This window comes from Candoia aspera, chromosome 4, assembly GCF_035149785.1.
Source record: "Candoia aspera isolate rCanAsp1 chromosome 4, rCanAsp1.hap2, whole genome shotgun sequence".
NCBI lineage: Eukaryota > Metazoa > Chordata > Lepidosauria > Squamata > Boidae > Candoia > Candoia aspera.
The window spans coordinates 82,621,412-82,644,580 of NC_086156.1; the positions used below are offsets into that span (position 1 = coordinate 82,621,412).

A 23,169-nucleotide genomic window follows, 5' to 3' on the forward strand; every position below is an offset into this window, starting at 1 on the left:
AGAACAAATTCTTTCTAACCCGTACACCCCTCAGCAAAATGGTGTTGCTGAAAGAAAGGGCAGAACCTTGCAAAATGCGATGGAATGCATGTTAAAAGATTCACGATTATGTTTTAAGTACTGGGGAGAGGCAATATCTACTGCCACTTATGTACAGAACAGGTTGTACAACTCTGTGATTCAGGACACTCCATTCCATTTGTTTTATGGTGTGAAACCAAAGGTAAACCATCTTAGAGTGTTTGGTAGCACTGCATGGGTTCACATTCCAAAACAGCAGAGAAGGAAAGGAGGCCCCACAACAAAGAAAGCCATCTTTGTTGGCTATGAACAAAGCCAGAGGAGCTACAGGTTCATAATGGGAGAGAAATTAATAATTAGCAAAAGCGCTTCTTTTGCTGAACAAAACTGGGGGAGATTAAATTCTAGCTCTCCAGTTGAACTGACCACCACAAGAGAACAGCAAGGACTTGCTGATGGTGACCTTTTGCCTGATGAAGACATTAAACCAGAAAAGCAAACTGAAGATCTGTCTGATGAGATAGATGCTTCTCAGGAAAGTGATAGGAGTCAGAATTTAAGCCCTGTATTACCTCGCAGATCTCAGAGGAGTAATAAAGGCGTTCCTCCATCACGTTTTCAGGCTGAAACAGTAAAGGCTTTTCACATATTCACAGAACCTGAGTCTTTAGAACAAGTGAATGCTTTACCACCAGAGATTGCACAAAATTGGCATTCTGCCATGCAACAGGAATTAGCATCCTTGAAAGAAAATAAAACATGGAAACTGGTAAATCTACCTCCCAATGAACGCTGTCTGGGTTGTAGGTGGGTTTTCAAACTGAAAAGAGATGCTGATGGCAAAATCCAAAAATATAAAGCAAGGTTGGTTGCAAAAGGGTTCACTCAAAGGAAAGATTTAGACTTTGACAAGACTTTTGCACCAGTTACTAAAGGTGAATCAATTAGATTACTGTTAAAAGTTGCTGCACTCAAGGGAATGTCAGTTAACCACTATGACATTCAAACTGCATTTCTCTATGGTGATTTAGACCACAGATTATACATGCAGCAACCCCCCTGGCTGTGAAAAAGGGGAGAATCTAGTCTGTGAACTGCAGAAGTCAATCTATGGGTTAAAACAAGCTGCTAGATCCTGGAACCAAAAAGTAGATGAAAAACTGCAGAATTTTGGTTTTGAAAAAGGAAAAACAGATCCCTGTATATATATGAAGAAGGACAAACAAGGCTGTATGTATCTGTGCATTTATGTTGATTTGCTGCTGTTCACATCAACAGAAAAACAAAGGCTTGATTTTGAAGCCTGCATGAAAAGCCATTTCATATTAAAAAGCCTTGGAATTATAACAACCTAGGTTTGGAAAAACACAGGAAGAAGAATGGTAGCTTTCTGTTAAACCAAAGGGGAGATAATGGTAAAGTAATGTGAATGGAAAGACATATAAAGTCAGAGAAGATTGGTTTGCATCTTAATCTATAGTATAAAAGGGGGAGTGTTGAGGTTTTTCCTACTAACGATTAAGACTGCTATTGTGCCTAATCATTTTGGCCGGGTTAAAAGGTAGTATTAGATTGTCTCCTCTCACGTGCTTCATGCAAATCACCTGGGGGGGGGGGAGGAAACCTGCCCGGACTTGTTCTTTCTTCCTCTTTTTTTTTTCTCTGCCGGCAATGTAGCCGAGCAAGGCTTGCTCCAAAGGGAGCTGAGTCCTTTAAATGTTTGTTTTTGTTTTTGCTTTCTGTAAATAAATTATTTTTATAGAAATGCTTGGTGTGTGACTTTTTTGACCTCTCCTGGGCTAAAGGCTTTCCCAGCATCTGCCAACAGTGACCCAGTGTCTGGAGGCTGTTTGGGTCTGCATGGGGAGAAATAGACTACAATTCAACCCTGACAAGACTAGGTGTCTGTGACTGTTTGGCTTCCCTGAGGTGGGAACATTTCCATTGTTGGTCTTGGATGGGGTTGCACTTCCCCGTTCAAGACTGGTACATAACTTGGGGATCCTCCTAGACTCACAGTTCCTGCTTGAAGAGCAGGTGGCAGCTGTGGCCAGGCAGGCCTTTGCATGGGTTCATCTTATACACCAGTTGTGCCCTTTCTTCAACCAGGAGGCCCTTTAGACAATCACTCGAACTCTGGTCACCTCACAACTGGACTACTGCAGTTGCTCTACATGGGGCTGCCCTGGAAGACCAGCTGCAGCATTGCAGACAAAATGCGACAGCATGAGCAGTAACAGGCACTTCAAGGTATGCGCATGTGTCACCACTGCTATGCCAGCTGCATTGGTTGCCAGTGGGCTTCCAGGTGCAATTCAAGTTGCTAGTTGCCACCTACCAAGCCCTTCATGGCATAGAGCCAGGTTATCTGAGGGACTGCCTATCTTCAATTGTTTCTGTTCCTGGTATGTTTGGGCAGAGTGGGTATGCTCCAGATCCCTTCAATTAAATTCTGCCATCCTGCAGGACCAAGGAAGTGTGCCTTCTCTATTGTGGCCTCCACCCTTTAGAATAGCAACCTCCTCCCCCCTGAAATATGGACAGTGCCCACTCTCCTGGGATTCTGGAAAGCTTTAAGACCTGGCTCTGTTCCCAGGCCTGGGTTAATGTGAATGTGACCTATTGGTCAGCCCCCTGTTGTATTGTTATTTTGTACTGTCTGTACTATTTGTTGTTCTTGTTGTTTTAGTCAAGGTTGCCTGTTTATGTGGGTTTTAATTGTTTTAATTGCTTTACTTTTTCTGTGGATTTTGTAAGCTGCCCAGAGTCTTCTGGAATGGGGAGGCATATCAAATCATACATGAAGCAGAATAGAAAGAGTACTGACACTTTTTGTATTTGAGAAGACTCCTAAGAATACCATGGATAGCCAAGAAAACAAACAGATAATCAAATAAATCGAGTTCTCACTAGAGGCACAAATGACCAAACTCAAATTATCATACTTCAGACACATTATCTAGACCTAGCTCTGTGGAGAAGGCTCTAATGCTGAGAATGGTGGAAGGAAAGAAGAGGACATCCATCAGCAAGGTGGATGGGCTTCATTACAGCAGTGATCTGAAGGACAAGGTTGGGGACAGATTGTCCTGGAAAAAATTCTATGAATGTGGTCACTAAGAATCAACTCCAACTTGATGGCACATAATCTATATTTGTGTCTGTGTGTGCATGCATTTATTTAATGTATCTACATATAAAGAGATATGTGTAAACAGATACTGTACATATGTACGAACTGCTGCTTATTTGTAATAGATGGGCATACCCACACAAAACCTAAAATAGCAGGTTTCTATTCCTTTCATCCAAGCTACTCTTCTTTCATGAATTGTCCATTTATTTAATAATAATAAAGAAAAATCTTCTCCTTGGAGGGATTAATCTTTTAAGGCAACCCAGGTTCATAAACAAGTCTTACAACATAGCTTCATAAAATCGCAGTGAATCATAAAAGGGGCACATTAGAATAATTTGTATCAGTTGGGAACTGATTTGAAGTGTCAGTCCTCATTCATCAAGAACAGCCTTAAGTTTGCTGGTGTAGTCTGAAGACAACGTTTGCTGAAGAAGGAGGGGAGAAGAAAAATGGAAGATGGATATTTCCATAACAGTTATGGAAAAGTAGAAATAAGAGAGAATTTCTCCCTGAAGTGGGGTTATATCCCTGCACCCCACCCCAGTTTCCCATTCCCAGTTTCCTCTTCCATTCAGAACTGGGATTATGTAATGCAAAGTGGGGAAATAACAGCAGGCAATGAGTTTGGTTAGGGGGGGCACTAGGGAGTTTTTTTAACAGAAATTAATGAAAGGTGCAGGACTTACACCCCACCTTAAATCTCTGGGGAAAAAAGATGCTGATTAGTTTTCCTGCCTCAGGCACCAAGATTTCTGGAATCAGCTCTGATAGCAACTGAGATGGATACCATACATCATCCATAACATCATCTAATCAACTTCTTGAACTTAATCAACTTCTTGAACTTAGATGTTTGGATATACAATGTTTTGTATCCAAACATTCCTAAACTTTATTTGAAAGGGTCTATAAATAACATTATCTGAATATATTCTTATTTTGAAAAGGCCTGAATAATCACTGTGCAGTCATCTCAATATGAATCAATTTTGGAAGTCTCTGATATAATATTCTTAAATTCAGATGCTTAATTAGATTGTTTTTTTCTAATTTCTGTACGCATATTTTTTTTTTTAGTTATTCTCCCATAACCTTTTTCTCTCTCTCACTAAAAGGCAACCACATTTATCACTTACCCATCACAGAAAGTAATTTCACTATCTCCTCCCTCCTCACTGAAATAGTTCCTCTTTTGCTTTCCCACTCAGTATTTGGTTTCCCCTGAGCTCTTTCACATGTCTCCATTGGCTCATTTGCCTGAGTAAATCAGAACCATTTGATTGGGTTCATACAATGTTCTGAACTCTAAACTTGAATTATTAAAATACAATTTTTGTGTTCATATAATATGCTATCCCTAAACAAACCTTGATATAACTTAATATGATGGGTTTAATACACAATGCTAAAATAATGATTTGATCCCTACAACATATTGAACTCCATACTAGCCTAGTCTACTGTGTTATATAAAACCCAGTCTTTGTATCTGTTCATATCTTTTTGAAGTGAATTTACTTCTGTTTATGGTTAGGGCTCCATGTGCAAATCACCTAAAAATAAAATCAGCATCGGACAGGTAATTGAACAACCGATGTTTATGATTAAGTAGTTGAAATTGACCAGGCATCACTTTGTAGAAGTTAGATTGGAAATTAGATTGGAAACAAGTTGGAAGTTAGATTGGAAACAAGATGGTGGTGGTGATGGTGATGGTGATGGTGATGGTGATGATTTTCCCACCACTCATATATGCATTAGAACTGGATTTGCAAGCCTAATTTAAATCCCATTGATTCTGCTGGGTTTGTTCTAAGTAAGACTACATCTAGATGCAATCAGCAGATTTTTTAAATAATCATTGTCATAATTACCATTACCATTTTTATTTTTAGCATGAAGTACTCCCATAGACTGTAGAGTGCTAGTCAGTGCCTGCTTGCTACCTTCTAGCAACTCTTTAAGGCAACTCCAGTATTAAGCATGCAGTAGCTCTAGATAATACTGTTCTCGGATGATGTTCATGGAATTGGGAGGAGAAATGAGAAGAATTTTGCCTTTGAAACTGGATGCTCCTTTTTATAACTTGCTCAAAGATTCCCCTGCTGCTCCCAAACTATTCCACTCTCACCCATTTCTCCACCAGCATATAAATATGAAATCTGTCAGTTCTTCCAGCAGAGAGGTGAACACAAGCTGCAGATCACACAACACTGTTGCCTTCTAAAATTTCAACAATAAAAGAATAAGAGTTTTGTCTTGTAGAGGACCAACACAGTATGTGCGTGTGTGTGTGTGTATAATAGTTGGGGAGGGGGAGTTAAAAGGGAAGAAAAGAAATGCTTCCATGCATTTAAAGTTGAAAGAGCAATAGGAGCTTAAAATGTAATTATGATGGAAGGACAGAATGACGAAAGCAATGTTTAAAACTGACCTAAGCTTATTCTAATGAGTGGTGGTTGATTTCAGAAAAGAGACATGCAGAAAATTCAAGCTTGCCTGGAAATTTCCATCGCTGACCTGGACACACCTTCCTTTCTGTTGCCTGACTGGAGAAAGAGTATGATTATGAAGTGGTGAAAAAAAGTGCACCCTGCACATCCTCAAAGTCATGTTTTGGTGTTACCTCCTTTATTCCCAAACTAAGCTTTGGCTTTCTAACAGGTTTATAAGGTAGGACAGGTTCAGATTATTTTTAGGGTTTACTTATTTGGTTATATGTATATTTAAATGGACTTTTGTCTCCACCTCTTCTTCTGGATGCCACAGAAAAATAGAATATCTTCCAATCACCATAATCAGAAAGTATTTGAAACAACAAACATGGATTAATAATAATTTGTAGTGTTGGGCTGAAGTCTTCAGCCAAGCTTCCTGAAAATACAGACCACTATGTAAAAACAAAGTGTGATATCCTGCGGCTTTGGATCAGGGAAAAGAAAATTTATCTATATTAGGGAGAGAGGTCAGTCACAATACAGGAAATTCAGCTGACATGGATGGTGGAGAGATCTTTGTACTGCCAAGAGTGTAGAATGGCATTTTGATTCCAGCTAACAAATCAAGGAGAAAACCACCAGCCACATCATAACATTAAGATAAGTGACAGGACGCATCCTGAAAATTTCAGGGCAACTTCCTCTCCCTACACACACACACACACACACACACACACACACACACATACACATACACACTGCAGCCTGAATTCTGGTTTACTCCCACCCAGCCAGGCAATAAATAATTGAAAAGAATTGGTCAAATTTTTCAGCATGGATAATAGTAATTATTACAATAACATCAATAATAATATATGTATGCCTCTAACCTTGATCAATGTGAGTTTCCAACATTACTAAAGGAATATACCATGAGCATATGAAATTAAGCAGAAGAGAGTGACTCAGATAAACCTGAGCCCTGGCATCTCTAATTTCAAAACTAATCATTTACATTTGATTGAGTGATTAATTTTTCACATTTACAATACTGTACAAAATGCCTTTTCCCATGGCAGTTTATAACTATCAATAAAACACCACTCATTAAGATATACAACACTTGTAAACTTCGCAATAAATAAAAACAGCATTAAAATAGCATGAGGACTGTTTCAGAGTTAATTAAAAGGTCTGGGAAAGTATACGTGCTGAAAACAGAAGGAATGAAGTACCCAGCAAAGCTCTTTGAGGAGAGCATTTGGCAACCAGGCTACCGCCCCCTTCAGCTCAGATGGCTAGAGCACCTGGAAGAGGTATTCAAATATATTCAAATAGGAGGAGCTAATAAGGAGACAGGCTAGAAGCAGGGGAACCTGCTGCAATATGGGAAACATCAGAGCTTTAAACTGTGCCCAGAAACAGACCAGAAGCCAATTCAGATGGAGAGACGTAGCACTGGCAAGTTGTGATCTCAATTTCTGGCAGCAGTAACTTGGTACAATATCTACTTAGATGTTGTAAGCTAGGTTTGCACAACATGATGTCTAGATTAAAGTATGGTTTATTAGGTTGTGGTTCAGTCTGCTGCAGGAATCCATCCATTGTCTTAAGAAGTTCTGCAAAGTAAAATATTCAAAAACTTAATATAATTTATTTAATTGAACATAGCATGTAACTTATAGAGTTCTATGAATCTGGGTTTAAGGTTTAGTCTGCTGAATGAACCCAATCCCAGTGCTTATTGTATCATTAGTGAAAGCCTTGCCATCATAATGGGAGCCCTCTAGTGCCGACTGCAGGGAGAGGGGTCTACTGGATCTCCGTCAGCAAGAGCCTAGTCACCCACCATCACAAACGCCGGACTCCCTCACACGACTGCCTTCAAGTGCAGTGCTTTCATTTTTCTGTAGGAATGAATAGCAACCATTCACTTATATGAGAGAAAGTAAAGGGGCAGTTCTGAGTTAAGCCTGGTTCTTGCCCTTGGTGACCCCAACTTATTATGGATCAAGCCTGTTTCTGTCTGCAGAGCCACATCTTGGACTCTTGTTTCCTAGCCAGGCTAAAGTGAGACAGTATGATGGAAGGATAATATATTTATATATTTATTTGTAAAATCTGCTTTCCACTTCCCATTCAAAATCAACCAATTTTTTAGGAGCAGAATAAAATATACCATATCAAACATACCCTCCCCTACCACGCCCTACCAACCATGTTGGTCTGTGTAGTACAGTACAGTACAGGATAGGAAGCAAAAAGATATGCACGTGTACAGGCACTTCTCTCAGAACACCTCTCAGTCGGGGCACTGTTCCAATTGTCCTGAATTCTATGAACCTAAGGGCATTTGTGAACTTTTCTCACCTTCCCTGTAGGCTTGACCTCTGATCCGTTTGTTGAAAGCCTGCCCCTGAATATGCCTGGCGTTCTCTTGTTACCAGCTTGCAGTTTGATCCCCCACCCCACCCTTACAGCCCAAAATAATTTTTCAAAGCAGACCTCTTGCCTGGAGTGCTGATGGACTGGCAGGCCTTGGAAAGACGGGTTGTTGTGTGGGAAGACCTATGCTTGACCCCGTTCTTGGTCCTCTGGACAGCCCAAGCCTGTCCTTTGGTGAATTCATTTAGGGTTGAACTTTCGGTGAACCAAAGCTTGAGAGGAAGAGGAGCTAGCAGGACAAGGCAGACAGAAGAGTAGGGCTCTAGGCAAACCATCAGGTTGAGTAAATATTGAATGAGTCCACGTGAAGAGTAGGATTTGAAATGGAGCTGTCAGACTAATATGTAAACTGAAGAAAAAGATAGGTAAGTTTTTCTGAGCCACAAAGGGGACACCAATTCATTCTAAACACCGCAAGGCTAGGCTCAAACCTACAGGGAAATTATTTGCATCCCTGTGTGATGGGGGTGGGGAGTGAGTCATGGGATTTAATTTGGGTTCAGCTAGAGAATACCTGCTGGAGCAACAAACAAGAAAGTAACCCTGAATAAGTCCACATTGTCTTTTGATGTTTTTCTGCAGTTGCAAGGGCCAGGACTGGTCAGCCTGTTTACTGAATTTGACAAAGTAACATACACTTAGAATTATTAGTATTATGTTATCTTGTTCATAATCAAATAGAACCAGGGGTTTCAGAAAGGATTGCTTTCTTGTGGAGACACAATATTTACTACTTAAACAAAAATCAGGGGTCACCACAGAAGAAATTTCAGGGAATTGTGACCAGTGTTCACAAAATGGGAGGCATCACTTCACTTACATTCAATATGTTTTGTTTTCTTTTCTCCATTTTTATTGAATTTTCTGAGACAATGCAACTAAAATTCATAACAGCTTTCTGTAATATGTTTCTCTCAGATGAGTTAGGACTGCATCTCCCAGAATACCTAGCTTTGTGCATGATGGGATTTGTAGCCCTGGCACATTCAGTTGAGAAGGGTTTCCATAGCCTATTCTCAAAATCATAATGGAAGTGAAAAGTGACATTTTCTAATGGAAAAATGTCTGAATGGAGGAAAAATTCACCATCCTTGATCATTCAGTACTATTTTGATGAAAGATACTTGGAATCTAATAAATGAGTAACGTGTATATATATTGTGAACCACGTGCCATCTGAATGAGCTCCAAGGATTACAAATGTATAGAAACAGTGAGGATAACGGTTTTTCTCTGGAAAGTGTTGCAGCCAAATCAACTGAGCTCCAGTTCCCAAGTTAGCTTCCACTCTTAACAAGGACATTCTAGGGAACCTTATTTCACCTTCTTCCAAGCTGCCCTGCAGAAACATATAAATTTCTTCTGGTAAATCTCTTGGTAGAAATTTGGCAGATGCCGAATAATTATGTTATAAGCATGAATGAGAAACTCTAAATTTATTGGCATTTCAGAATTCAAATCTGAAGATTTGTGTTTTAACACTTTTTTTACATTTCAGTTTGGAAATTAACAAAAAGTGGTTACTGTCACTAAAACATTTTTCTGTCAGGCCTGACTCAGGAGGAGCTGTCACCTCATCATTTCCTATTCGAGGGACAGAAACTGGCAGGACTTACAGTTGAAACTGACTACAATACCAGAGGTGGGATAGGCTCCTGCTTAGAACATGCAGAGCATTCCCCTTATCACATACAAACCTGTCTTCCAAGATCTTACTACACCTCCTGAAACCCATCATGTTGACTAATGGAGCCATCTTTTCTGATGATAGGCAAGTACCACCTTTCTTTAGCCCTTTACCATTCTCAGAAGATATGGAAATGACTCTATTCTGAAATTCCTTCAATTAAGGCTACCAGATCCAAGCACCAAATGTCTAGATGGCAGCAAAGAGATAATGTTCTGCTTGCTGCCATCTAGTGGTCATCTGGATTTTTGCAGCCCAGATCTGGCACCCTAGCTCAACTAACCCTAGCTCAACTAATAGTAAAACACAAGAAATAAGATGGCTACCTTGACCAAGATATAGCCAAGGAAGTAATGAATAAAAGTGGGCTAGGAATACTAATTATTTAACAAAAGGCATTTTACACAAGTAAAGAGTTAATTTATATTATTACTTTTATCAACTGCCAGACTGATCAGAGGGTTGTTAAAAGCCCTTTGACTAAACTCTAAGGAGTTTGACTTAAAAAACAGCAACTTCATATAAAGTGATGGTGTGGGAAACAACACCATTTCTCATTACATTTGCCTGTTGTTCAAGCAAACTGTCACAGAAACCAGAAAAAAGCTGGGCAGCTAAAGTCTTAGTTCAGAGAAAAAGTTACAAGTTGACCAAAAGTCCTCTCTTTCTTCCCTTTAAATAGGAAGTGGTTTTCTGAGATCAAAAGGCCTCACATGGTGAGAACAAATGCTCTAAGGCAAGAAAGAGAGGGGAGTCCCACCAAGGGCTAAGAACAGATGGCCCTGACATACTTGCCAGGGAGCCACAGAGTCTCCTGGACTTCTCTTCTTGCTCTGCCACTTTCAAGGAGATGACTGGGATCTGCTCAAAACTCCTTCTGAAGATCTTCACAACAGAGGATAGCAGAACCAGCCAAGTTACTGTCATAAATTATTTAGAAGCCTTTCTAAAAATTGAAAAGAAACTGGGAATTTCCTTTAGTTTGTGATAATGCAGGAACTCCAGCTGCTTTGAGAAAGACTGTGGTTTTAGCAGTTTAACTCAAGATCCATGCCAGAAATGTTTGCCTTACATATGCACATGCACGCACGTGCACACATAGAAATCCCCACAATGAAGCAAACAGCTGCATAGATAGTATTTCAGACATACTTCCCCCCATTCTCATACTTATTTCAGGAAAGAGGAAGACAGGGATTGGAGACCATGAGGCAGGTGGGTGGATAGAAAAGATGAGAAAATTAATAATGAGAAAATAGATAGGACAAAAATGGGAGGTGATGGGGAGATGAAGTGAAACAACAACATCATCATGATGGACAGAAAAGGCAAAAGGAAAAAACAAACAAGAGAGAGATAACTGGATGGAATGCTTAAGAAAATAGATGATAGGTTAATTAACAAAGAAAATAAATAATGGACAAATAGAGCAGAAAGGAAGCCAGCTCATCTCAAAAATAAGGTGTGAAATTATTTAACAATTTAAATAAATAGGATTCAAGGATTTATAACAGTTCCAGTAATTTAATAGTACAATTCTGTGCACATTTACTCAGAAGGAAGTCTTGCACATTTCATGGTCTAATATTCATAGGTAGATGTACATAATCCATAACCTCCTCCTTCAATGATTAGTTGGCATTATATGACCACTGTGCTCTTTTCTAATGTTTTGGAGAAGTTTTCTCTGTAGGGTGTTTTCCTCTTGAGTTTGTGTGTGTGTATATACTTCTGCCAGTCTTAGAGTTACTGAAGTCTGCTTATGTCTGTTATGTACTATATTGGCTACATTTTATGAGAACAGAAGGTAGGAGAGATAGTATGATATAATAATATGCTGGACTAACCTTGAGCCAATCACCATTTGTCAACCTAACATTCCTCACAGAAATAAGTTATGAAATAAAAGTGGATCAGAAAGCTGTTTGCATCATTTTGAGCTCCTTGAAGGGAAAGATGAGCTAAAAATAATAAATAAGACCTGAATCCAAAAGAGAGAGATTGAGAGAAGCACTGGTATTTAACAGAAGATAAGAACTGCTATTTGGAGAAAATGGAACAGTGACCCTGAGACCAAGAGGGGACAAGAAAAGATCGCTTCCAGTTCTGCTGTTTCTGAAGGAGTGGAGAGCTTGACACATGCAAAAAAAAAAAAAAACAGCAAGGAAGCACCAGCAACTCCCTTTGAATTTTAGATGAAGCCCAGAGGAGTTGTTTTGTATCTGGACAAGCTGACACAAGCATGACCTTTTCTAGCTACTTGATTCTATTGGGCTTTGTAAAAAAGCACCTATCAAACCAAAACCATGAGTAGATGAAATCTCAAGCACGGTGTGGAAATCCATCTTCATCAGTAATTTTATCTACATTAGAAGTTTTACTGAACATGGAAGCCACTTGGAGTGAGAGAAAGAGAAAATAAATGAACACCAGTTTCTATCAGAGGGTATAGCTTAAGGCCCCAGGGCTTCATGTAACCCCCAGGCCCCTCTGAAAGTCCACCACATTGTCATTCTTAATGTGGCCAAAGGGAAAGATTATTAAATATATGGAGAATGATCATACTGCTTGTAGCACATTATTTTAATTTACATTTTAATTAAGTCATTTATAAGTGTTTGTCCTAGTTGGCAAACTATTTTGTATTGGCTCTATTTTGGGGAGTGCAAGCCCTGAACAGTCCACTTAAAGGCCAGAAATGTCTCCTGTAATAATTGAAGTAGTACTTGGAATCTGACAGTAAGCAATACATTGTGACTGAAATAATTCTTGCCTTCCGACATTTTGTTGGTGTTAATGGTGCAGTAATTTTAGCCTTGGACATGACCATGGGCATCCTTTCTTTAAGTGTATTACTTAATTCACTTCAGAATGTGATGCTAGCGTTTCTGTCATTGGAAACCTCTTTTTTTTCCTCTGTTGAGTAAGGCCATTGATTTCTGCCCTAAAGTTTTATTCATAGTAGCACCACAGTGAATGCTCCTGAATAAGATGTCAACATCTGCCATTGAGTCATAGCTCAATGACTGAGTAAATAGATGGTCCCACTTTAATTCCTAGCACCTCTAGTTAATAAAATAGAAGGCAAACCTGTGGATCTCCAGATGTTGCTGTATTCCAACTCCCATTAGTCGCAGAGAACATGGCGTATGGTCTGGGATGCCAGGAGGTATAGTCCAAAGCATTTAGAGGGTCATATGTTACCCAGACAATACTGGGTAAGACGTGGAGGTGCATGAAAGTCTCAGTGCATGACATGGCTAGTGAAGGACCCCAGGCAAGATACTATCTGTGGAATTAAGATATTTGGCACATTTTCAGTTGTGCAGTTAAAATGTTTTTTCCCTAAAATAAAAATGGAAAAAGTATTGCCTTTGCTGCTGCCTGATAAGGGAGAGAATAATGGGGGGGGGAGGCTAAACAGGAGAGACATAGACATATGGCAAGTGTAAGTGGGGACCCCTAGGGCAGTGCAACACTGTACTGTTGCCTAGTGGTCTGGCCTTAGTAATGCCATTGATGCCTACTTACATTTCAGCCTGGCCTTTCCAGAGATATCAGTACTACACTGAAAAGGGAGTGAAGTGGGTGAGAAAGAACAGGTAAACAAATTGTTAGTCCTAAATCCTGAGAAAAAGTAAACTTTATTTAGGCTGAGGTAGTTTTGGTTCCAAATATAAAGCATGAGGAGGAGACACTGTCTCTAGTTTCATCTTAAAATTCTAGATTATTGCATTAAAATCTAAATAACAGTAATTAAAGGTAACAACAATAATAGTTCAACTTTTTAAGGTTTTGTTCCAGACCAGCCTTCCCCAATTTAATATCTACTTTACTGGATGGTACCATTTTCAGCCACCATGGACAGCAAAATATGGAGGAAGAGTGTTGCAAGTTAGTATTTGTAGAGCTGGAAAAAAACCTGCAATCTCTCTCCCATTCCCCTCCCCCCCCCACACACACACACGTTCATAGGAAAAGAGGGATAGATCTGTGGGGTAAATATAATAAATAGAGGAGAATTTGTTAGTCTAGTTCAGCATCAATAGATGTCAACCAAAATTCATCCTGTATAAGTCTTAAGCAAGATCTCAATGGGTTGGAGCCATACTTACACTAAAGTGAGAGATGACTAACAAATCCCATTTAGTTCATAAACAGCAAAAGCATCCACATGACATACATAACAGGGAGATTTCTGCCCTATATATACAGTATATGAAGCAGGCACTGATTTAGAAGTCATTTCTGCTGATTATAAAGGGAAATGGTCTTCCAATTTAATATATCAAATAAAGCAATTTTGCTCCAATAGTGAGTTTCTGAACATGAGGACCTAGACAGCCCATTGCCTCCCTGGAGAAACCCTTCCTCTGCTTTACACATTCATCCCTCTAACCCCTGATCTGTTTGTGCAGCAGGTGGGTTATGTTTGTTTCACAGGCTGATGGATTGTAAAGCATCTTTACAAGTCAAAATATGTTCTCTAAGGCTGACAAGTCCTTCATCCTTTCAGCCATCAGTCGGGAAGAACACTCCCACCTTCCCACACACAGACACACGGGGATACACTAAAGATAAGGCTACATTCCTAGGCACACTTTCTCTAACCATTTAGTTCTGCTAAATTCACTGTGGCTTCCTTCAGAGCTGACCTGCTTAGTGATGCAAAGCTTCAATCCTGTGCACGTTCAGGGTCTTCTGAATAAGGGCCATTGAAGGCAATGGGACTAGCTTGGATATACAAAGACTTAGACTGCATATCAGGGAAGAGAAGGAAAGATATTTTGGGTTTCTCCCCAGTTTGAAGTTCTTTGCATGGATCTTTGTATCAAAAGATTGTACTAGAACCTCCTTTCAGGTTGAAATAGATTCACTGAGTTAATTTAATCCACATTTCTTGTGTGTGTGTATTTTTAGTAAAGTGAGGTCCTGTTGTCCAAAGGAAGGAATTGACTTCCTTGATAGAAAAGTTTAGAATTTGGGCTTTTCGTTTGATTTTATTTGGCTGCTGATGGATTGAAGCAGACTTCAATCTTTGGATTGCGAAACCTCAGACCTGAAACATATCTTGTCCAAGATGAAGGTTTAATTTCTGTAGAACAGCCTCCCCTACCTGGTACTCTCTACATGTGTTGCAATGAGGAGTCCCAGGAGTCCTAGCCAATGTGGCCCATGGGCTACCTGGAAGTCAGCACCAGTGAACTCAGTAAGGCTTGTCCCTGAGTAGATACGTACAGGACTGGAGTGCACTCCTGCAGATTTAAGGTTTTCTTTCCCCTCCTTCCCTCCCAGTCTTATATCCACTGGCTCATTGGAAGGAAGGAAGCTTTTCTGAAGAAGCAAAATCTGTGGCTGTTCAGAAATCTGTGAAATTCTTAGGCTTGCATATTTCTTAGCTAATCTAACTTGATTCAGTAGTGGCCTTTTTCTTTGTTTTATCTTAAAACCCCACTTAAGAGGAATGTCTGGAGAAAGGATGAGCTAACCAAAACACTAGTGTACTGATAGGGTGTTCAGACATATTCCCACAATCATCCTCTTGATGCAATGATGGTTGTGAATTTAGAACTCTGGTGTTGGCTTCAAAGGCAAATCAGAAACAACACATTAATATACACTTTTTCACTTCCCTTTGGTGGATTCTTCATTCCCACAATCAGTATGGGCTAATACATAAAAGCAATTTCAGTTAGCCAAAAATTAATGTGGGCGAGCAGCAGTCAAGATGCAGAGGTACCGTGTTCTTCTAGTGCAAAACTGAAGTTGGGCAGAAGGAAAGTTATTTCTCCAAGGCCTGTAGCTTCTCTTCTCTTCTCTACATCGCCATTTTAAAAAAAAATACTGTAGCTAAAATCAGCTGTGAGACTCTAAGTAAGAAACTATGCGAAGCAAACAGCAAAGCAGGCAGACAAAAAAGCTTACCTCTGTGAATAAAGTCCCCTGGCTCTTTACGAAGAAAATGTTATTTTCATTTTTACCAATTTAATTTCCTACCAGTGCGTCTCCTAACTTTCGGGGAGGTAGGCGGAGGAAGGAAAAGTGTTGTACCTGAGATAACGAGTGTAGCTAAACTAGGCTTTAAGACGAAACATAAACTGTTCCGGGTTCCGAGAAGCTAAAGGGGGACGTAACCAGGCGAAGAAGAGGGAAAGGTTAAAGGCTCAGTATAGGGGTCGCTCCTCCTGTCTCGAGTTCTTAAATCACGCTTTAAAAAGAGGAGGGAGGGAAGGAAAGCGAGGATTTGCGTTGCTGGGTGCTCTAGTGATGTGGGGATTGCATTCGGGCTGCTCCGAAGCTTGAAGTAACAAAGAGACAAACAGTACATGGATTTGCGCTGACAGCAACGGCATAGAAACTCGAGCTTCGGGCGAGAGAGCGTCAAAATACACATTTATGAGTGATCCTGTTTGGAAGTCGTTTGCATAATTGTAACTCACTGTTGAGTATCCAGAGAAAAATGCGCAAAAGTTCTCGTAACTCTAGATTCGAAAATACGTGTTTCTTTTTCGTGCGAGGGGCGCCTGTGCACAGGTGTCACATGCGCGTGTTCGTGGTTCTTTCGGGTGGGTTTGTCTTTTGTGCCCAGAGGCTTAGGACTCTCTATTCGCTTTACAAACCGAGCAGCTGCCTCTTGGAAGAGGGAGGTAGTTCGGTGGGGAGGGCCCGACCTACTAGCCCTCCCTCTCCTTCAAGAGGACAACGAGCTGGGCGAAGCGTCGGGGGTGGAGGACCCGCTGGATCTGTCCGAGGCAGCCTCGCTGCTTTCCTTGGTAGAACCGCGGAAGGCGGCGGCTGAATTGGGACCAGCCAGTCCTTCCTTCTCCCTCTTCTTTTGTTTCATCCTCCGATTCTGGAACCAGATTTTCACCTGGGTCTCGTTCAGCTCCAAAGTAGCAGCGATCTCCACCCGCCTGGCTCGGGTGAGGTACTTGCTGAAGTGAAACTCTTTCTCCAGCTCCGTCAGTTGCTTGGTGGTGAAGTTGGTCCGGATGGTGCTGGCGTGGACGGTCAATCCGTAGTCAGTCATTTTCGCTGCTGGGAAGCCGAGAAGGAAGTGACCAAGCCACTGGTTAGAATCGTTTCCAAAATAAACCAGCAATCAGCAACAACCTCTTGGATATCCGCCTAGGCAGGAGCAGGTGTGTGCCTGCCAAGAGCCCGGCCCTCTGAAGAGGTTTAAATTCCCCACTCCCTAATTCCAGGTTTAGGAAAGACTGTGTTCTGATTGTTATGTTACCTTCTAAGCAACCTTTTTCAGCAATTTACACTGTTCTCCCATCTATGACACACAAAATTCCTGTACTATATTAATACAACACCTTTCACCCCTGACAGTTCACCCCAAGGCTGTTTGGAATATGAACCTATCAAAAGAAAACATCAGTTTTGGTTTTGATTGGTGTCAATCATTTTATAACCTTTACAGATATTTATAAAACAATTTTCTGTGGGGTCAAGGCACAAGACGTTATTTGTATTCTAGATCAGTCAGTCCACTATGAGACTGATTTGGAATAGGCAGGGAAATAACCTGGTCCAGGAAAATATTGGAAACCAAAGTTTAGCAAATCTCAGATCAAGCTGATAAGTCACCCCCCCCCAAAAAAAAACCCCTCTTTTTTTCTTGAAAAAGACACTCTGGAATGTTTAGCCTTGAAAGAAACTTCAGCCTCTGTTTTAAAAGTTTTTTTCCTAAATCCTGACCTGATGAGAAGATTCCCTCTGTTTCATGCTGAGGCAACAGTATGTTGTGTCTGTACAAAGTACAGTAACTTCCCACCACCCTTATTATATACTAAGAAATATCGGGAAGGAAACTCAGCATTAGTGGAAGCTGATGGTATAACATATTATCTATGACTGGATTTCTACATAGCAATAAACCATGTATTCCCTTAATCACAAATTTCCAAAAACCCACAGTCCACACAAGCCACTATGATGCCAATACAAAATAAATCTCACTATGACTTAGTGTAAGGTGTGAACTCAGCCTCTTCTGTCAGGGCTACCTCGCCCACCCTGTTTCAACATATTCTGTTCATACCAGGCTCTTTCTTAAATTCAATCCCAGTTTCTGAATTCAGGGGCATTAGTTCTATCCCTGATTTGTCTCCCCTGGATCTGATCAAAGTTCGGTAAGATGAAAAACAACAATCTGGGCTGACTCTAGGCAAGACCATGGTCTAAGATAAGCCTCATTCATTTCAAAGGGGAATTGCAAGGAATCACTGGTTAGCCTATGGCTTTTAAGGATCTAAAGAGCATCCCAAATGGTGAAGGCAGTTTCATAAAAATTAAGCTCAGCCTACTCCCATTAGAGGATCCTATTCAAAGAATAGGCACTTAGTAAAATCCTGCCCTAGATTGATCTTCCATGAACAACCATTTCTTCTGTATGTGCATTCGCTTGTTTAATGGGAGTGCTTTTTCCTGGCTTTTAATCCCTGGCTAGCAGTGGTAGAAAGGTTTCCTGCATCAAAGCCCGGTCTATCCATGACTGAAGCATTTTGTTCTTTTAAATAAAAAGGCGGCTCAGATTTTTCTCTAGAAAGTATGAGCCAAACTTGGGAAGCAAAACAGTTCAGATGGTGCAGTAGTCCTACCCATATGATAACCATGGATCAAAACAGGGAAGCAGCATCAAATGACAGAAAGGCTATGAGCTATTCCTGTTCCTGTGTGTCGAGAAACTCTCAGCTTTCCAAACTCTAAATCAAGATTAGACAACCTGGTGCCTCCAGTTTTTTTGGACTTGCACTGTTATCAGCCTCAGTCAGGATTGTCAAAAAATGTTGAGAGTTCTGCAAAATACCTATCATTTGCTTGCAGTTGCTCTAAGTCTACTTGGCTTTTATATTTTTCTTATAATTGATTCAACAGCTTTGGAAAATATTATTTTTTCTGCCTTATCTGCCACATTACAAAATAAATAATACAATAGCACTAACTATCCTATAACAGCACCACAGTTTCTGGAACTCTTTCACCTATATTTTTTGCTAAAGTACTGTTCACGTGTATCATTAAAAGTCCATTTTTCTTCCTGCAGTTTGAACTCTTGACTTCTGAGCCTATCATAACACAGTCAAAGTGAGTCTGGCCTTCTCTTTTCCATTTGGGAACTCTGGGAACAGAGAAGTCTTTCCCATCTCCCCTCCCCTCAAACTAGCCTTACTTCCTTCTTTCCTTTCTTCCTACCATCCTCCCTTCCTCCCTGCTAGGATTTGCCTTCTCAGACTAAGGTGGGTGATGGAGGGGCACCTCCAAGCATCGCTTTCCAGGAGGGGATTCTATTTTCAGCAGCATCCATCTCAGAAGATGTCTCTGGGATGCTCAGAGTGAAGCAGGATGAGGGACAACCGGAGCTATCACAGAAGCCTCATCCCCACCAGCTTCCTTTGTCCCCCTCCTCCCACCCCTTTTTGATAGGATCCTGGTAAGGCAGCAGTCTGAGCACACACTCATCTCTCTGGGCATCCAGGTGTGTTAGAGCTTTACCTGTTCTTGGAGGATTCCTTTTCACTTTCATCCAGTCGAAGGTCTGGCTGGTGGTAGTAGTGGCAGCAGCGGCGGCAGCCATGGGACCTGGATGGGCCCGGCAAGCCCTCGGCTCTTTGTTCTCAGAGAGAGGTGGGGAAAGGTTGCCCAAAGCCCCTTGCAAATAGCCCCCCTGTTCAGGGCCATAGTGGTGTGGTTGGAACTGGCCCGGGGTGGCTGCACAAAAAGCATCAGGTATACTTCCCACCAGGTGGGGAGAGGAAGGGGAGGAAGCTGCAGCCAAGCCAGCAGGGTAGGCCAGGGTCTGGAAATAGGCTCCATCCGTCTCCGAGGGGCTGTGGTAGAACTGGGGGTTGGTGAAGCTTGGGCTGCAACCCGAGGCTGTGTATCCCCCTCCCCCTCCTTGGTGAGAGGGGCTGGTGAAGGAGATGCCAAGGCCAGCTGGGCTGTGAGGAAGAGGAGGAGGGTAGCTGGGGCCCTGTTGGTGGTGGGCGTTGGGCCCAGTAGCACCCACCCCCACCACCCCAAAGCACCCATCTGAGTGATAGCTGTCACAGGCAGGAGTGGTACCTGAGCACGCTGGGAAGGAAGTGGTCCCTTGGTCGAGGTGCTGGTACTCCTTGGGCGGGTAGGCGCTCGTCCCACGGTTACAAATTGCATAGTCTAAAAAGAAGTTCATTCTAGGTATTGTTCCTTTGCCAATGATGGAAGAGGGTTGCCCTGTTTTATGGGGATTCCTTCTGCCCTACAACCTTTAGATAGTATGTCAAAGTTAACCAGGGGGAAAAAGGGGAGAGAGGGAGAGAGAGAGAGATGAAGAGAAGGAAAGCCACCCTTCCCATCTATGGATCTCTAGGCTGGGAGCCCCCCCTCCCCACCCTCCTTCCCAAAGCTTTCAGAATGGGGGATGGGAGAAGGTGGTGGTGGGGTGGAAGGGGATCTGAACCACGTGGTTCCCTTCAAGCCCAATGAGCAAATGCCTCCCAAACTTTGTCAGATATCTGCCATCATCCATCAAGTCCTTGGCATTTGCATGACAAAGGGACTTCAATCAAACTTTTCCCCATCGATCTGATTAACAACATGGATACGTCAAAAGGTTTTTCCCTCAAAGACTTCGGAAGAGGGGTAGAAAAAGGAAGTGATAGAAAAGAGGCTGGGGGAGAGGAAGAAAAGAAGGGGGAAAGTTAAAACCATTCAAAGTCTATTCTGTATGTTAGAAAAGACGGTGACAAAAATCATCAGAACTTTTCTCCTTGGCTGAAAGAAAAAGAGCTTTCATCCTAATTCTGCTATAAGGGACTCACCTAACAGAGAAAGAAATGTATGTGTGTGTGAGAGAGAGTAAGAGGTATTGAAGACTTCTTTATGATAGAAAATGTTCCTTTTCCTCATTAAAAAATAATCACTGAAAAGATACTTAAACATTTATGGGGTTTGCTTAAAATGCCTTTTGCTTTCCCTTAAAAAAAATCCAAATAGCTTTGCTTTGCACATCGCCTTTGTGTCTAGAAGCAGAGTTCTTAAGAGCAATTTAATTCAATCAACATTCTAATGAGTTGTGAAATAAAGTTAGAAACACAATTGTGTTTTGTTGAAAGGGGAAAGGAGAGAAAGGCAAATGAAATTGAAATTCGATCTACCCTATCCATCTATTAGTTATTTATTTGATCTGACTAGCCATCCATTTTCCATCTCTACCTCCTGATATTATCTCCAACCCCCTCCATTTTCTTATTCCATAAAAAGCTCGTAGTCGCTGGACTTTGATTTGTCTGTTATTAGAGAGGGGGGCATTTTAATTGTTGCAAATCATTCTTCACACTTAAATAAAGACAAGCAAACGACTCCCAGAGGCCACTTTCTGAGCCATCGCTTCTTAATCCTGATTTGCACAGGAAGAAGAGCAAAGAGTCCCTTCGTTTTTGATGGCAAGAAGCTAAAATAGGCGTTTGGTTCGTGCTTATTGCTTTAGGGAGCAAAGGAAAGCGAGCTGTTTTCGTTTCGTTGAGAAGGGAGAAACTTCGCCTTCTCATTTACCTTCCGCGGAAATACTGGTCAGGGCCAAACCCTCGGAGTCGCAAAGCTGGCTCTTGAGTGAACTTTTGGCCTATTTCAACCTCTGGTGCTTTCCCCCTGGGCTGTACGGCCAGCAAATATCCTGACAAGTAACAAATGACCGTAGGCGTCGGCCTGCGAGTTACTCTTGTCTTCCGTGTGCTAACAAGTAAATAAATGTTGCCGGCTTGGCTTTCCATTATATTCGGCATCCCAGAGTGGCCGAGCCTCTTTCTCTTTGTCAATGCACGTGGGCCAGAGGAGGAGATTCCCCTGGAAAAGAAAGTCCGTAATTACCCATTTATGGACTCAGAAACGAAGGGTGCTCACACGCCTCAAGCAGAACCGAAAGGAAGGGGAAGAGAAGGGGACCAGGCGGCGGAAAGACAGCGGGAGTCCTTCCGAAGGCTTCAGAAACGGAGAACCAATATCGGGGGGTGGGGGGTGGGGGTGGGGAGGGCACCTGGACTCCCATTTATTTCTGCTGTTTCTTTCAGCGGGCGAAGGATGAGGAGACCGACCTCTCTGACAGATTCTCTGTCTTGATAGAACATAGATGGAAGGCCTTCCCTGCATCCGAGGGAAAAGAAAAGGAGGACCAGGACCGAACAATCAGGAGATCCGGAAGGTGTCACTGAGGCTGTCCTGAGGCTGTCCGTAAAAATGAAATAAAAGATGGGTCTGAAGAGAGAAAACCAGGAAAGACGCACCGAATGAGAAAAACGAAATTAAAAGCGGGGAGGGGATGATAAAAGTACTGGCGTTTACATTTTTTAATGTATTTCATGAGAAAATATATGCACTAGAAAATATTTATAAGGAATTTCGTAAACAAGAGGTAACTTCGGGTTTTCCCTCGTGTAGTCCTGTCTGAAGTAGTGACCAAATTAAGGTCCTGCGCTAAAAATCTCGGCTTATGGTCGGAAGAACTGTTTCCTGCTTCCTCCCACATTTATTTCCTAACCAAGAACCACTAAGAACCTGTGCTTCGGGCACCCAGTCAGAACCTTGGGAGGCCTGTGCTCTTGAACCTGAGGATGCCACTGATGGGCCCTGTCCAGCATGGCAGTTAGGGCAGCAACATCATCTGAATGCTGCCGTGGTTGTTCCCGTGCGCAGGTCCGTAGCGGGAAGGCTCTCTACCAGGGATGACGACCTCGTCATTGGCAGAACGGAAGGGTCCGGAGAGAATTCTGCTCTCCCTCCCTCCCTCCCTCCCTTCCCTTCTCCCTCTCCCTCTCCCTCTCCCTCTCTTTGCAACATAAAACTAACGCCAGGTATCAGCTTGTCGTTCCCACCCCCACCCTTCACCCCCCCCCCTCCGTGCCCCCTTTAGGAGCTCGGCCTGTTAAAAAGAGATAGCAAATTACGGTCACGCAGAAAGAGTCATAAATAACTTTTCCGGCTTAAAGCCCAAATAAAAATCAGCACCATTTATCAAGTCCAATCAATGCTTCCGAAGTTGAAGGGGTGGTGGGGAAGGAAGGTTTGAAAGAGTTATTTGAGTCAGGCTTTCGGAAACACCAGAAAAATCAAAGAGTTATTCTGAGTCCTGTTCCTGCTGGGGGAAGGCGGTTCTTTAATGGCTGGTCCGGAAGGCTAATCGTTCTGTAAGGAAACTCTGCCGGAGCTCGCTCTGGGTCCAACATTCAACCATGGCGTGAAAGGCGGGATAGGAACTGGGGGCGCGGGGGGGGGGAGGGAATGAAAGAAAGAGGACATAAATGGGCAGCACTTGGTTTAAATCAACATCCTGAGCTCAGTTTCCTGGTACAAAGAAAGTCTTAATTCTGGCTCAACAGGATGGTGCCTCGATCATGCAGCCAACAGAAGGTCCTGCATCTCCGTCCCCAGCCCGACGAACAGACCCTTCCTCG

At 42.0% G+C, this 23,169-nt stretch overlaps 1 protein-coding gene across 1 annotated transcript; it reads right to left on the reverse strand.

The window, feature by feature from the left end:
• Positions 1-16,279: 16,279 nt before the first annotated feature.
• Positions 16,280-19,913, reverse strand: HOXB1 (homeobox B1). The gene is made up of 2 exons (XM_063302002.1): positions 19,235-19,913; positions 16,280-16,765 (listed from the first exon to the last, which is right to left on the reverse strand). The coding sequence occupies exons 1-2, from the start codon at positions 19,911-19,913 to the stop codon at positions 16,422-16,424; spliced, it is 1,023 nt and encodes a 340-aa protein (XP_063158072.1). The 3' UTR covers positions 16,280-16,421.
• Positions 19,914-23,169: the final 3,256 nt, after the last annotated feature.